Here is a 13873-nt window from a genome sequence, read left to right as displayed (position 1 = left end):
TAATGTCTTACCTGCTCCAGAAACTCTGTGTATTAATGATTACACGACCCTTCACCTTAACCTTGGCCATGGCACGTAGGAGGCATGTAGTAGAATACTTGCCCGTCTTCTCCACTCACTTGTATCTTTTTGTAAGACATTCTTCCCAACCATAAAAACATCTTTTGTAAGTTGGCATTAGTGGCAAAGTATTTCTGAACAACAATATCATTGATTGCATTGCTTCGCCTCAATAACAAGTAGCCTGTGTCTTAACCTTGAAAGGTTTGGACAATTTCCATTTTCACACAAGGCACACTGGAAAGTAGGGCTAACACAGTGGGATGATGAGATGATGATGATGATCTATTTACATTTTTAGTTTACCCTATGCATTATTAACATTATTTTCTCATCCCACAAACTATATTTCAATACTTAACACACAAACATACACATGCAGGTTGCATACATGCATGCAGACACTGTGTCAAACCAGCTGATGCTGGTGCCAACTCATTACAAGGGTTTCAGACACCCTCCATTGTAATATATTCCTTTAATTGTTCACTCAACACCCACTTCCAGTGAACTTCATGACCCCATTTTACCCTGTTTACTCCCTGGCATCCCACAGTAGGCCTACACACAATAACACAAGAGTCTACTAAATTATATCACAAAATAGCCTACTATGAATAACGTTTTGCATTATTATTTTTATTTTATGGCTGTCAAAGTTAAGACAATAAAAACGCGTTAACTCAGATTTGTTTTAACGCCACTAATTTCTTAAACGCATTAATGCAACTTGTGATTTTTAGGTTGTAGTGGGCTCAGTTTTAAAGCTAGAGTGATACAGATATCATATGAAACTAGAAAACCTAAGGAATCCATTGGTACCAACCGCGTCATACTAGCTCGTCAGGAAGGAGGTTAAATAACGTTCCAAACCTTTGGCAAGAAAAATGTCCACTTTCAAAGGGGTCCCTTGACCTCTGACCTCCAGATATGTGAATGAAAATGGGTTCTATGGGTACCCACGAGTCTCCTCTTTACAGACATGCCCACTTTATGATAATCACATGCAGTTTGGGGCAAGTCATAGTCAAGTCAGCACACTGACACACTGACAGCTGTTGTTGCCTGTTGGGCTGCAAATTGACATGTTATGATTTGAGCATATTTTTTATGCTAAATGCAGTACCTGTGAGGGTTTCTGGACAATATCTGTCATTGTTTTGTGTTGTTGATTGATTTCCAATAATACATATATACATTTGCACAAGGCAAACATATTTGCCCACTCCCATGTTGATAAGAGCATTGAATACTTGACAAATCTACCTTTAGGTATGTTATGATTTGAGCATATTTGTTTATACTAAATGCAGTACCTGTGAGGGTCAATGTTATTATACAATATAACATTCTGGACAATATTGTCATTGTTTTGTGTTCTTGATTGATTTCTGATAATAAATATTTACATACATTTGCATAGAGCAAGCATATTTGCCCATCCATGTTGATAAGAGTATTAAATACTAGACAAATCTCCCTTTAAGATACATTTTGAACAAATACAAAATTGTGCGATTAATCGCAATTAACTATGGACAATCGATTGACAGCCCTATTTTATTTATGATAGGCCTAATAGGCTGTATTAAGATAATAGATAATAGATTCGAATGACAAAGATGAAAATAATAAATATTTAATCATCATTATTAACAACTCCAAGCGTCTAAAATTTGGTCTTTTGTTTATTTGTTTCTTTAATACTGCTTTTCTGTCCTCCTACTCCGCGATCGATTTTTCCTGGATCGACTGCGGTTTCTTGTTGCTATGCAGGTCTAGGAGACGCAGGCTGCTGCCAGTTAGTGATGGGAATTCGGGCTCTTTTTAGTGAGCCAGATTATTTGGCTCAGCTCACCAAGAAGAGCCGGCTCTTTCGGCTTCCAAACGGCTCTTCATTTCACCACAGGCTCCGTGCTTTCCACGCTTCTCATTCATTCTCTATGTAAGCAGCCGTGCAATGCATTCTGATAGCGTGGCGTCGCGATTCGAGAAACGGAGTGTCACAACGCCCAGTACCCATTTGCATAAAGTTAAGGGCTCGTCTACTTTATGTAAATCACGGGCGTCCGACGCGACTCACCGCCTCTCAAAACTCCCGAGAATCTTTTAAAATAAAAGTTGTCGATCGAAAATAAAGACAGACTCAGCAACTGCATGGATAATTTCTCGCCTCAAATGTTTTCAGAAACACATTTCGGTGAACTATTTTCGTGAAATAAGAGAAGAAAGTTTCCAAACGAGCCTCCATACTGTTTCCGGTTTGAAAGCTGAGCAGCAGCAGCCCACGGAGGGAAAGCGTTTCGTCCAATCAGGTGGGGACAGCCTATGTCTAGTGACAGCCCACCAAGTGTCCAATGTTGGGAAGCGTCGCGTCCCCTCGCAATAAAAAACTCCCCTGTGGACAAGTACCATCAGTCAGTGCATGGAGTGCCCGTGGCGCGGAGAAGATCGTCCTATCATTCTGCCTTGAATTAATTAAAGAAAAAAGAAAAAAAAAAAAAACGTCTCTCGGACGGGAGCCAGCTCTTATCTGGCTCAACCGGCTGTGGCTCAGAGGGTAGAGCAGGTTGTCCACCAATCGGAAGGTTGGTGGTCCGATCTCTGGCTGCTCCGGGTCACATGTCGATGTGTCCTTGAGCAAGACACTTAACCCTTTAATTACTCCCGAAGGCATAGCCATCAGTGTGTGAATGAGTATTTAGATTAGATCCTGATGGGCAAAGTTGGCACCTTAGCAGCCTCTGCCAACAGTGTGTGTGAATGGGTGAATGCTGTCATGTAGTGTAAAGCGCTATGAGTGGTCGGAAGACTATAAAAGCGCTATAAGTCCATTTACCATCCTTTTATCGTTCACTTAAAAGAGCCGGCTCAATTAACCGACTCGTTCGCGACCGACACATCACTAGAAGCTGGATCAGCTCGTAAAACCCCTTTAAACTAAGCGAATAAAATGTCTAATTGTTGTAGTTATCACTTATTTCTGTCTCCTTTATTATGTCTTCACACCTTTACGTATTAATGGAGGTTATACTGTCGAACCACAGAATAAAAAAGGATGTCTTTCCTGCTCTCCGTGTTGTCGCCATGCCGTGTCTTCACCACGTGGTGGAGCCGTTGAGCTTCGTGCCTGAAGGGGTTCCCCGTTAATATGCCCCCCTCCATCACCATCCCTTCTCCTCTCTGTCTGCTCTGCTGCTTCACAACACACTCCAGTATCTAGTAGTGGCAGCAGCCAACCAACACCAAGTGGTGTTCAGCCTCTCCTCTTCCTCGTACAGCAGCGTTACTAAAACTAGCCATTTATCATCAATCATGGCCGCCGGAGTACAAATTTAACTCCCGTCTTTTCCTCCCTTGTCGTCTTTAGAGGGGGAGGATTTTTTTTTATTTGAGGGCGACATAATATTACACTGATTTTCCTCTTGGAATTACAATACATCTGATCGCAAAGGGGGAAATACCATTCATGTCAATACTCCAAAATGCAGCCGCCGCCGAGGAAGGTGAGTGATTTACATACAGACAGAGTCCCGTTATGTTTTTATTAGTAGCTGGGGCTGTACAGAGACAATGACAGACAACATATAACACAGTTAGATGCTTTAATAACCACTCAAAAGGCGTCTTAATGCTGCAGGCTTAAAGACAATTAAAGGGGTTAAAAGAAAGACCGTTGCTAGCCATCATTAGCAACGGTTGCTAGCTAGGTTTAATCGGTAACCTAGTGACATTAATATGATTCTATCCACAGCCGTTGACGTTGTAGCGTCAAAACGTCAAATAGCGTTAGCTAGATGACGCTAGGTAAGCTAACACGTTTTTATATAAAGCACCACACCATGTTGTGTCCTTTTTTTTAATAATATTACATCCTTTAACGTTAGTAGTAATAACTTTATATTAAAAAGCATTTGCACGTTAACTAGGGGCAGCAACGTCATAGCTAGTGACATCAATGTAGTGTGTAGCACATGTGTTATTTTGATAATTTATATATATTGTGACAGGGAAGCATAACAAAAGCTGTCCACGTTGTGATGCTTCTCATCTTAAAGGAAGACCTTCAGTCCCCTCCAGGGTCACATTACAATACAATCATACAACAATGCATCTTCTCCTAATGCACATAGAGTCTGTCTGCTCCTAAATGCTGTTATAGGCTGTTAAAAGTGTCTCCAGTCATTGATAGCACACCATGTTGTTAATGATATTATGGTATTGTGGTTGTCCTTTTTTAATAACCTTTAATGTTAGTAGAAATAACTTTATATTAAAAAGAAATAACGTTTGCATTTGTAACTTGGGGGGGCAAACAACGTCATAGCTAGTAATGTCAATGTAGTGTAACAAGTCAAGTCAAATTTATGTCTATAGCACATTTATAACAACATGAGCTGACCAAAGTGCTTTACAGACATAGGCAGAATAAAAAAAACAGGTCAACAGAGCAGACAACAAAATCTCACACATCCACAGACAGAGACCAAGATAAAAATCCATGAGTAAAAGACTGTTATAATGAGCATTTATAAAAGGCCAATTAGTAGTCGCAATATAAGTACATTCAAAAGCCAAAGAAAAGAGATGGGTCTTGAGCTGTGCTTTAAGAGACTCCGTAGAGGGAACAGATCTGATGTGGAGAGGCAGTGTTATTTTGCTAATTTATATATATCGTGGAATTGTGACAGGAAGCATAACAAAAGCTGTCCACGTCGTGATGCTTCTCGTCTTAAAAGGAAGACCTTCAGTCCTGTCCAGGGTCACAATACAATACAATGCATCTTTCTTCCCAATGCACATGGAGTATGTCTGCTCCTAAATGCTGTTAAAAGTGTCTCCAGTCACCTCTACTTCCAGAAAGCCTCCTCCAGCCTCTCTAAAAGTCTGACTGTCTGTGTGTTTGTGTGTGTTCCTTTCAGGTGACTCTAGACTCAATATAGATGACAGGTGATTGGCAGATAGATAGATAGATTGATAGATTGATTGATAGAGGTTACATTATTTGTGTGTGTCTGTGCATGTGTTATTTTGCTAATTTATATATATTGTGACAGGAAGCATAACAAAAGCTGTCCACGTTGTGATGCTTCTCGTCTTAATAGGAAGACCTTCAGTCCCGTCCAGGGTCAAGTCTTTTTCATCAAAGGCTGAGCTGACAAAAGCTAACACACATACTGAGGGAGACATGCTGGCAGAGCCATGTCTGATGCTGCCTTATTGATTCTGTATGGGCTGAGAAAAGACCAGCGTCCCCTATAGATTGGTACCCAGTGTGTGTACGTGAGGATGTGTCACAGTTGCTTCCTATGAGTGTGTGTGTGTGTTGTCCTGAAATAGATGCATGAGAGCCAATTACCCTGCTGTGAACCTCTGCACAGTTTTCTCTTAATTACCACATATTCCCCCAGTGCCAGTTATGCTCTGGGTTTCTGCACACAGACTGGCCCTGAACATGTCATATCATGTCTGTAAAAACGCATACACACACCTGAACAGGTCCTTTCATCATTGAAGCTGCAGAGACCACCACTATACTGCACCATTACGGCCATATTCATTTTTTTTTAAGATCACATTTGTCAGCTGCCTGTCAGTTTCTTTCCCATTCAAGTCGCTGTGGAAATACTTCCAAGAATAAAACAGAATTTATTTGCGAAACACTGATGTGTTACCCCCCTGCCAATGAGGCTGGCACACTCGGTACACTCAGCCCTCAGCATCACAGCCAGAGTGTATCAGTATTTGGCTGTTGGATACTAATAATTTCTCTCCCAGTGCGACACATAACAGCCCCTTTAGTGTTTTGTCTGTGTCTCAGCACATCTGCTTACAGATTGAACTGGTTTGAGTCTCATATATTAGTTTTATGTGGCTTAAATTATAGATGGCTGCTAATGAGGCTGAAAAAAAGCATTGCTCCACAAAATTGTTCTATCTATCTATCTATCTATCTATCTATCTGAACAACATACAAGGGTTGAAGCTTTTGAGGCCATATTTTCCAGAAGTTCAACTAACAAATCAGCCAACAGCCCAATATTTTTAACTGGTCATACTGGAATTAAACAGGACAAACATATCAGAAGCGAACCATCATGAGAAATACATGCTGTGCATGGCAAATCTCTTCATTTATCTCGATATAGATTTTAGGTCCTATTGGCCTACCCTCTAATACAGGTGGGGAAGTATCGAGAGGCGAAGTCCCGCCCCTTCCAGTGGACCACCATTGGACCTTATTTCGGAAAAAATATATACGGTAGTCAACGGCGAGAGACAAATAATTTTTGTTTGAATTGCGCCATGAATCACACATATGATGCTTGTTAATTTAAAAGATAATTTTGCAAGTCAAGAAAGTCACAGTTAGTTATGAAACTGTTGAAGTATCAGACTGTGAAAACACTTTATTATAAAGACTACACAAAAGTCGCGTAAGTGACGTCTCTCTCGCTGAAGCTACGATGTCTGTGTGTTTCGTACTAGGGTGTACTCACAAGAGCAGCGGGTCTCGCTCGTTCTTTCTCTTCCCGGCTTATAAAAAGACCAGGAGTCGCTGGATAAAACACATCAGGTAAGATAACGTTTCATTTCTGCCTGGAACATAGCTATGTTAGCTATGACGTTGACGTATATTGCGCGAGACGAGAGATGTAGTTCACTGAGCGGTTTAACACGAATCTAAATGATACTACGACAAACCTACGACATACTGAAACTTTCTTGACTTGCAAAATGATCTTTTCAATTGACAAACATCATAACATGGTTCATGTCGTAATTCAAACGGGATAAAAAAATTATTTGTCTTTCGCCGTTGACTACCGTACATATTTTTTTCCAAAATAAGGTCCCGTGGGGTCCACCGGACCCCACGGGACCTTATTTTGGACCGGAAGGGACCGGAAGGGGGCGGGACTTCACCTCTCTATAGGCTGCATCTGAATCACTGTAAAATATGTGTGTTGATGTTTGTGTTACAAAACAGGAAACACTTTCTCAGCGGTATACCTACCTGCTGCATCAGCTACCACGACACCAGCTGAGCTCTTTCCCTTTTAACATGACCTTTAATATCTTTCCCTCATAATTAACATCTCCATATCCCATCTTTCCAATGTCACTTTCCCCTTCTTCTTTTTCTCACTGACATCTCTCTTTCTCGCCATCCTCTATTTCTTACTCTCACTTCATATTCTCCCGCTTCTCTTCTCATGCCCAAACACTTCCTTAACCCTCTCATTTTGACTCCCCACCTCTCTTTGTCACCCTTTGCCCTTCCCTTCTCTCCCTGCGGTGAGTGATAGAAGGTGAAGTGAAGTCATTTTGCCCCCGATAATGTAATGAACCACTCCTCCCTCCTTATCTTCAAAGACATGGCACATGAAAGAAAGGGGCTCTGCAGTGTGTGTTGGCGTGTGTGCCAGTGTAGTGTGTGTGTTATGTTGTTGATTGTTTTGTCTAGAACAGTCATGAATTTGCCCCACTGTTACTCTGCTGAATAGCTGATGGAATTCACCCGACAATACACAATGACCATCACAGTGACTGTGTTGGCAGGAGTGTGTGCGCTTGTTTGTGTGCATGTATAAGGGTGAGCTCTCTGTCTGTTTTTGCACAAGACTGTGTGAATGAGTGCAGGTTATAGCCTCGGGCCTGACCACCCAAATGAATTTCTGTAAAAGGCGATACAATTAGCAGCTTTTCCTAATGCACATGGAGTCTGTCTGCTCCTAAATGCTGTTATAGGCTGTTAAAAGTGTCTCCAGTCACCTCTACTTCCAAAAAGACCTCCTCCAGCCTCTCCAAAAGTCTGACAAAACCCGGACACTGATAGTTACGTTGATGGATTACTGATGGGAGTGTGTGTTTGTGTGTGTTCCTTTCAGGTGACTCCAGACTCAATATAGATGACAGGTGATTGGCAGATAGATAGATGGATAGATTGACTGACGGTTACATTATTTGTGTGTGTCACATTTTTGTATACTTATATACTAAAAAAACACTATATTCAGAACTTGAGTTGTTGCCCCTTTTGCACAGTCTATACCTCAGAGCTAAAAAGATCCTTCTCTGACTTTCTCTGCCTTTATCTCCATCTTTTTTACCTTGATTCACCTTCATCAGTGCACTTGATGAAAAGAGTAAATGTTCTTAATATTTTGCCTCGTGCATTCAGTGAACTTCGGGAGAGGAAAGTAAAATCTTCTGACACTGACTAGACTAACTCCAGTCGCCATGTTTTTGGATAAGTACACCGATATTGGTAATATTACTGTCAATGAGATGAAAACTGTTTGATCAGTGGAGCAACAGAAAATTAATCAGCAGCAATTTTAATGTGTTATAATAATGTGATAATAATCTGTTAATTGGGAGAAAATGTCTAATATTTGTTGTTTCTAGCTTCTCAAATGTGAGGAGTTACTGCTTTTCTCTGCATATCATTTTAAATTGAATATCTTTAACTTGTTAGAGTCCAAGTAGGGCTGCAAATAACGATTATTTTCACAGTTGATTAATCTGTTAATTATTTTCTCGATTAATCAATTAGTTGTTTGGTCTATAAAATGTCAGAAAATGGTGAAAAATGACCATCAGTGTTTCCCAAAGCCCAAGATGACGTCCTCAAATGTCTTGTTTTGTCCACAACTCAAAGATATTTACTGTTAACTGTCATAGAGGAGTAAAAAAAACAGAAAATATTCACACTTAAGAAGCTTGAATCAGAGAATTTGTTCTTTTTTTTTGTTAAAAAATTACTCAAACCGATTAATTGATTATCAAAATAGTTGCCGATTAATTTAATAGTTGACAACTAATCGATTAATCAATTAATGGTTGCAGCTCTAAATCCAAGGTCACTCGTTTTTTTATAGACTGACAATATATTGAAAAAATAATCAAGAAATTCATTAATAAAGAAAAGAATTGTTAGTCACAGTCCTACTGGATTTTTGGTACTGTATTTGTCACACTAGTGTGTGACTTTTTGTGATTTCATGCAACATTTAATCCAAGGAGGGGTGGATGATACGGCCCCTGAGGAATTTTTTTTTTATAAATTATTAATGTGTATATGACTTTCAGGCAGGTAGAGGCGTTCACAGTTCACTGGACCATTTTACGACCAGGAAAAGACAATATTTTAACTTCACGATAACAACCAAAGTCTCAGATGATGTCTAAATAACTAGCACACGTGCGCAGCAGACGGATGAATAAATGACAAATCCTTCACTTGACGTGTCTTTTTGTTTCCTCCAGGTCAAAGTGACACAGGAGCTGAAAAACACACACACGGAGCAGATGACAAGACTGCACTTTAAACACCAGACCGAATGTGACCTGCTGGAAGACATGAGGTATGAACACGTCTGCATCGCATGCGTGCACTAACACAATCCTGAAGAACTCACTCACTGATTGCCAGATGATTTTAAATCTAGCCGTCATGTGACTGTGATATGCACGGCATGCACACATGGACATAGCCGTGCACAAAAAAGAGAGAAGGAAGGAAACGACTAATGAGTGAGGGAGGAGTGGCATGAGAAAGAAAAAGAGGAGGAGGAGGAGTATTGTCATATTCCAGTTTTTTGAGAAGGACAAAGGGTCGGGAAAATGACGAAGGAATTTCCTGCTAACCTCTTCCTGCTCTCCGACTCTTTCTTCCTCTTTTCCAAATTTCATTCTGTATCTCTTTCTGTCATCTTTTGCCATGTTTTTTTCTGTCTCTTGCTTTTTGACTATGTTTTTGTCGGTCTCCATATCTCTTTTTCATTTTGGCTCAGCTCTGTTTACTCATGACGTGTGTGATTCTGGCAGTTTTCCCTTTTGGATTTGGCAATGGGAGGAAACCCTGGTTCTTTCACACGCTCTCATTTTCTGTGTTGACTAAGCATTGATTATTTATGACAGCAAACTCTCTGCTTCTCTGCTTCCATCCCTGTCTTTCTCCCTGTTTGTTATTTTCACACTTTCTCTACCTCTTCCCTTTTTCTAAGACTTCCCTCTCTTTTCTCTCGCTTTCAATCTCGGGGGCAGCTCCAGCTGTTTGAGAACAGATTGCCTTGTTGCTGCTGGGTTTTGGAGAGTGAACAAGGCCCTGGTCTCACTTGTGGGAGAGAGGGAGAGCCAGTTAAGCATATGCAACCACAATGTGTTAGTTCTTTCAGTCAATGAGGGATGGAGCTACATGCCACTGGGTACAGATCTTCAAATTGGCTTTGTCATCCTCATGGTTTAAAGACGCTGCCTGCAGGGTTTTCTTAGTGCGTTCCTTTAGCCTTTAACGTTTTGTAATTATTTCTGATGACACATTCTCCTGGTAGTGAAATCAGGAGTGACAGGGTGGTGCAGTGATTAGGAAGACCGCCTTTCAATTGGGAGATCTGGACTCAAGCCCCCGCAGCAACAAGCATCTGCGTTGTCGATGTGTCCTTGAGCAAGACACTGAGGCCCCACTAGTTTTTCTGTCTGTGATGTGGCTCTCATCTGACTTTATTGTAAATGGATAGATATTTTTGTAACTTTTGTCATTTAAGATCAGAAGGGTTGTCTGAAATTCACATCAGAAGCAAGAGGGCCGGTCGATACACTCTGACTTTGACCACAGTTGCTGTTGTCAGAACCAGCTGTCTTTTCAGTAGCGCGGTACCTGAGGAACTAAAAGGCAGCAGCTGGCCAAACTGTCATCCGTCTTTTCCAATACTGTACCACTGAAATGACTGATCTGTTCAATGTAGCCCCCATGAGAAGTATACAGGAAGAAAATGAACATTGTGTTTATTTATTGATTCTTTCTATTGTCACAAGGGTGTCAAAACTTGATGTGACATAGTTATTGGCTGCAGTCCATTAATCGATCAACAGAAAAATAATTGACATTCCCTCGTTCCAGCTTCTGCGCTGTTAGGGTTTTCTGCTTTTCTCTGTTTTACATCATTGTAGATCAAATGTCTTTGGGTTTTAGACTGCTAGTCGAACAAAATAAAACATTTGAAGATGTCACATTGGACTCTGGGAAACTGTGACAGACATTTTTTTACTATTTTCTGAATTTTTTATAGATTAAACAATCATTTAATTGTAAAATGGACACATTTATGAACATTGAAAATAATTGTTAGTTGCAGCCATACACCGTTAATGTAGTTCACCCAAAAAACAGTAGGTTATAAATTGCATATAATACTCACTAGGCTCTCTATGGTCTCAGAAAATGTTTTCTATCAAATGGCATTAAGGAGAGCGGAGCACCTGAAAAATTAAAGCAGATCCAAGTGTTTTGTATCCAGTCGTGGGATCATGGAAATGCAAACACAACTATTTTTGCTTAACCGTTGCTAAACAAAACATTTTCAGATTATGCCCCCGGATAATGCTGCACAGGACTATTCAGAAAGTTTTTTTCTCTCTGTTTGCACTGATGTGCTTTCATTATTCAGTTGCTCCGCTTTCCTTGACACCGTTCGATTACAAAGCTTTTTCTGGGACCATAGAAAGTCTAGGGAGGTGACTACTATATACAATTTATATTGTTTTGGGGTGAGCTATTCATTTAATAATGCAGCAGTGATTTCCACAGGGAGAAGCAATTATTGACTTGTTCCCATCCAGGGACAAATTGCAGAGTTGATAACCGTAGTGATGCCTGCAAACAGTAAGTGAATGGACTACATAAGGCTAGTTGGCACTGGACCATTTATAGTAATGCTAGTTGGTGTACGTGTATACTGTATTGTCCTTTGTAAAAACACACTTTTGATGGATCTGATCTGGACTGAAACTACGACTCTGAAATTGTTTAGACTTGTAGGCTATGTAGATCACTTGGCTAAGGTGCTAATATATGTAAATATACGTAAACTAATAGCTGGACCCTACAGGACAAGGAAAGTATGGTCACATAATGAAACACATACTCTGTTGACAGACACACATTTCCCTGCCTAAAGCCTACGGTAGATTTTAACTCTTAAATCCCCAAATCTGCAGTTATTTACCCTAATTAATCCACAGGCTGGCTTTAATCAACTGCCCAGTCACATGCACATTCACATGTTGCTAACTATAGTGCATTGAGCCTATACGTTTACCAATTGTTAAAGGTGAAAGGGGGAAAGATAAAGAAACAAATAATGAGAGAAAAAAAGAAAGACAGACAGAAAGAAAGAAAGGGAAAGGGCAGTGTATTTAATCCTCTGGGACAGCATTTTAGCAGGACTAGTCTTAGGAGAGAGGATAAGAGAAAGAGAGAGAGAGAGGAGTTGGTGGACTCAGGCAGTCAACTTGGTGTCCTCAATCCAGCTAAATCCCCTATACCCTTATGTCTGCCCCAACAGCTACACACACAGAGTGCAAACCATGAAAATAGGCAAGCCTCATACATCCACCTCATACACATTTGGTAACATTGACCTCGCTTTCTTATACCTACTTGCCCTTCATTTTGGCTGAATAAGAACATACTTTTATTTTAACCACAGAGCTGTAACACAATTTCAATATTTCAGTGGTGTTATATTGGTTTTTACTTTAGATTTGGATCAGTGAAAGAAACGGAACTGCAAAAAGGCCATCATCGTGACACTATGCTGACGATGACGGCCTTTCTGCAAAGGGCATTGCACGCTTTGCCCTGCAGCGCTGCGTTTAAAGTCTGTTCTCATGATTGCCATCATATGGCTGGGCTTTACAACTATACACCCCTCTGTTTGTTTTGTTTGTAAGACTTCTTGTAGACGGGTTACAAAGTCAAATGCATCAAATTTACCATAGTCTAGACAGAGTGCTTTATTAAGGATCTACAAAAGAGCATCATCAATCATGGAGATGACAGTAGTGAGAGTGTTTGTAGCTGGTGTCTGCACTGCACTGGGCTCGAACTGGGACTCTGTTGTAATTTAGGAACTTACCCCCCACGTCTGTGTCTTGTAGCACATTTGCATGGAATAAATGAAATTTGCGTTTCGCTCAAGTTTATTGACCAAATCCTCTCGAGATATCATTAAAGCATAATGAGTCTCCATGCTGAGTAGCTAGATGAGCCTCCCCAATTTGAACCCGAAATGCTATCAGAGTCCTCATTAATGCTTTTCACTGCAGCCTCCATAATTTAGCAAGAGGAGGAACAGAAAATCAAGGACTCTTTGCGAGGGAAAAAAAAAAAAGACCAAAATTAATGCAATGCTGATTCACACCCTGCTAATATAATTAGGCGGCCTCTGAGTTTGGAGAAATGACAGCGCAGACAGCTTCTGCCGTTATTCAAAATCACAGGAGGACCCGGGGGGATACGGCTGAGAGGACAGAGAAGATGACGGGGTTCTTCCGGTCTCAAAATGAGGCAAAGGTGATTCTTCAACCATGACCTACTGAAACTTTATTTATTTATTTTAAGAGAATCACATTCTAAACAAATAGCTGAGGAACCATTTGCCTACTATGCCTTTAGGAAGCATGACATAGATAAACTGTAAACAATAACAGTGATTTTCTGTTAAAACATGTTTCTGTTTAAATAATAAATAGGGGTACAAGGCAGTCAGATAAATATTGCAAATAAGAATCAAGCAAAACTGCCTCATCTGTTGCACAAATGTCCCACAAAACAAATATTTACAGTATCTGGTATATATTAGAATAATATTGTATAAACATCCGTACAATTTAATGCAACATAATATAAATGAATCCTACTTTTAGTTTATGGTGCTGTTGTATTGGAACTGCATTATACTGCAAGGACTCTCTAATATTTCTAATATTTTACCAGACAAACAATTAAGTTCTAAGCAACCGG

General features: G+C 40.2%; 1 protein-coding gene across 5 annotated transcripts in view; it reads left to right on the top strand.

Moving 5' to 3' along the window:
- Positions 1–2956: 2956 nt before the first annotated feature.
- Positions 2957–13873, top strand: part of LOC119491665 (F-BAR and double SH3 domains protein 2-like) — a 78446-nt gene continuing 67529 nt past the window's right edge. The window contains exons 1-2 of one of the 5 annotated variants that reach the window (XM_037775830.1): positions 2957–3566; positions 9334–9431. In XM_037775830.1, the coding sequence (XP_037631758.1) occupies positions 3546–3566; positions 9334–9431 (119 nt within the window). In that variant the 5' untranslated portion in view covers positions 2957–3545. The remainder of the gene's footprint in view (positions 3567–9333; positions 9432–13873) is intronic. The other 4 variants (XR_005207635.1, XM_037775828.1, XM_037775829.1 and 1 more) reach the window with 4 other exon arrangements.

This window comes from Sebastes umbrosus, chromosome 7 (genome assembly GCF_015220745.1).
Source record: "Sebastes umbrosus isolate fSebUmb1 chromosome 7, fSebUmb1.pri, whole genome shotgun sequence".
NCBI classification, from domain to species: domain Eukaryota; kingdom Metazoa; phylum Chordata; class Actinopteri; order Perciformes; family Sebastidae; genus Sebastes; species Sebastes umbrosus.
This window is presented reverse-complemented; position numbering and strand designations above follow the sequence as displayed.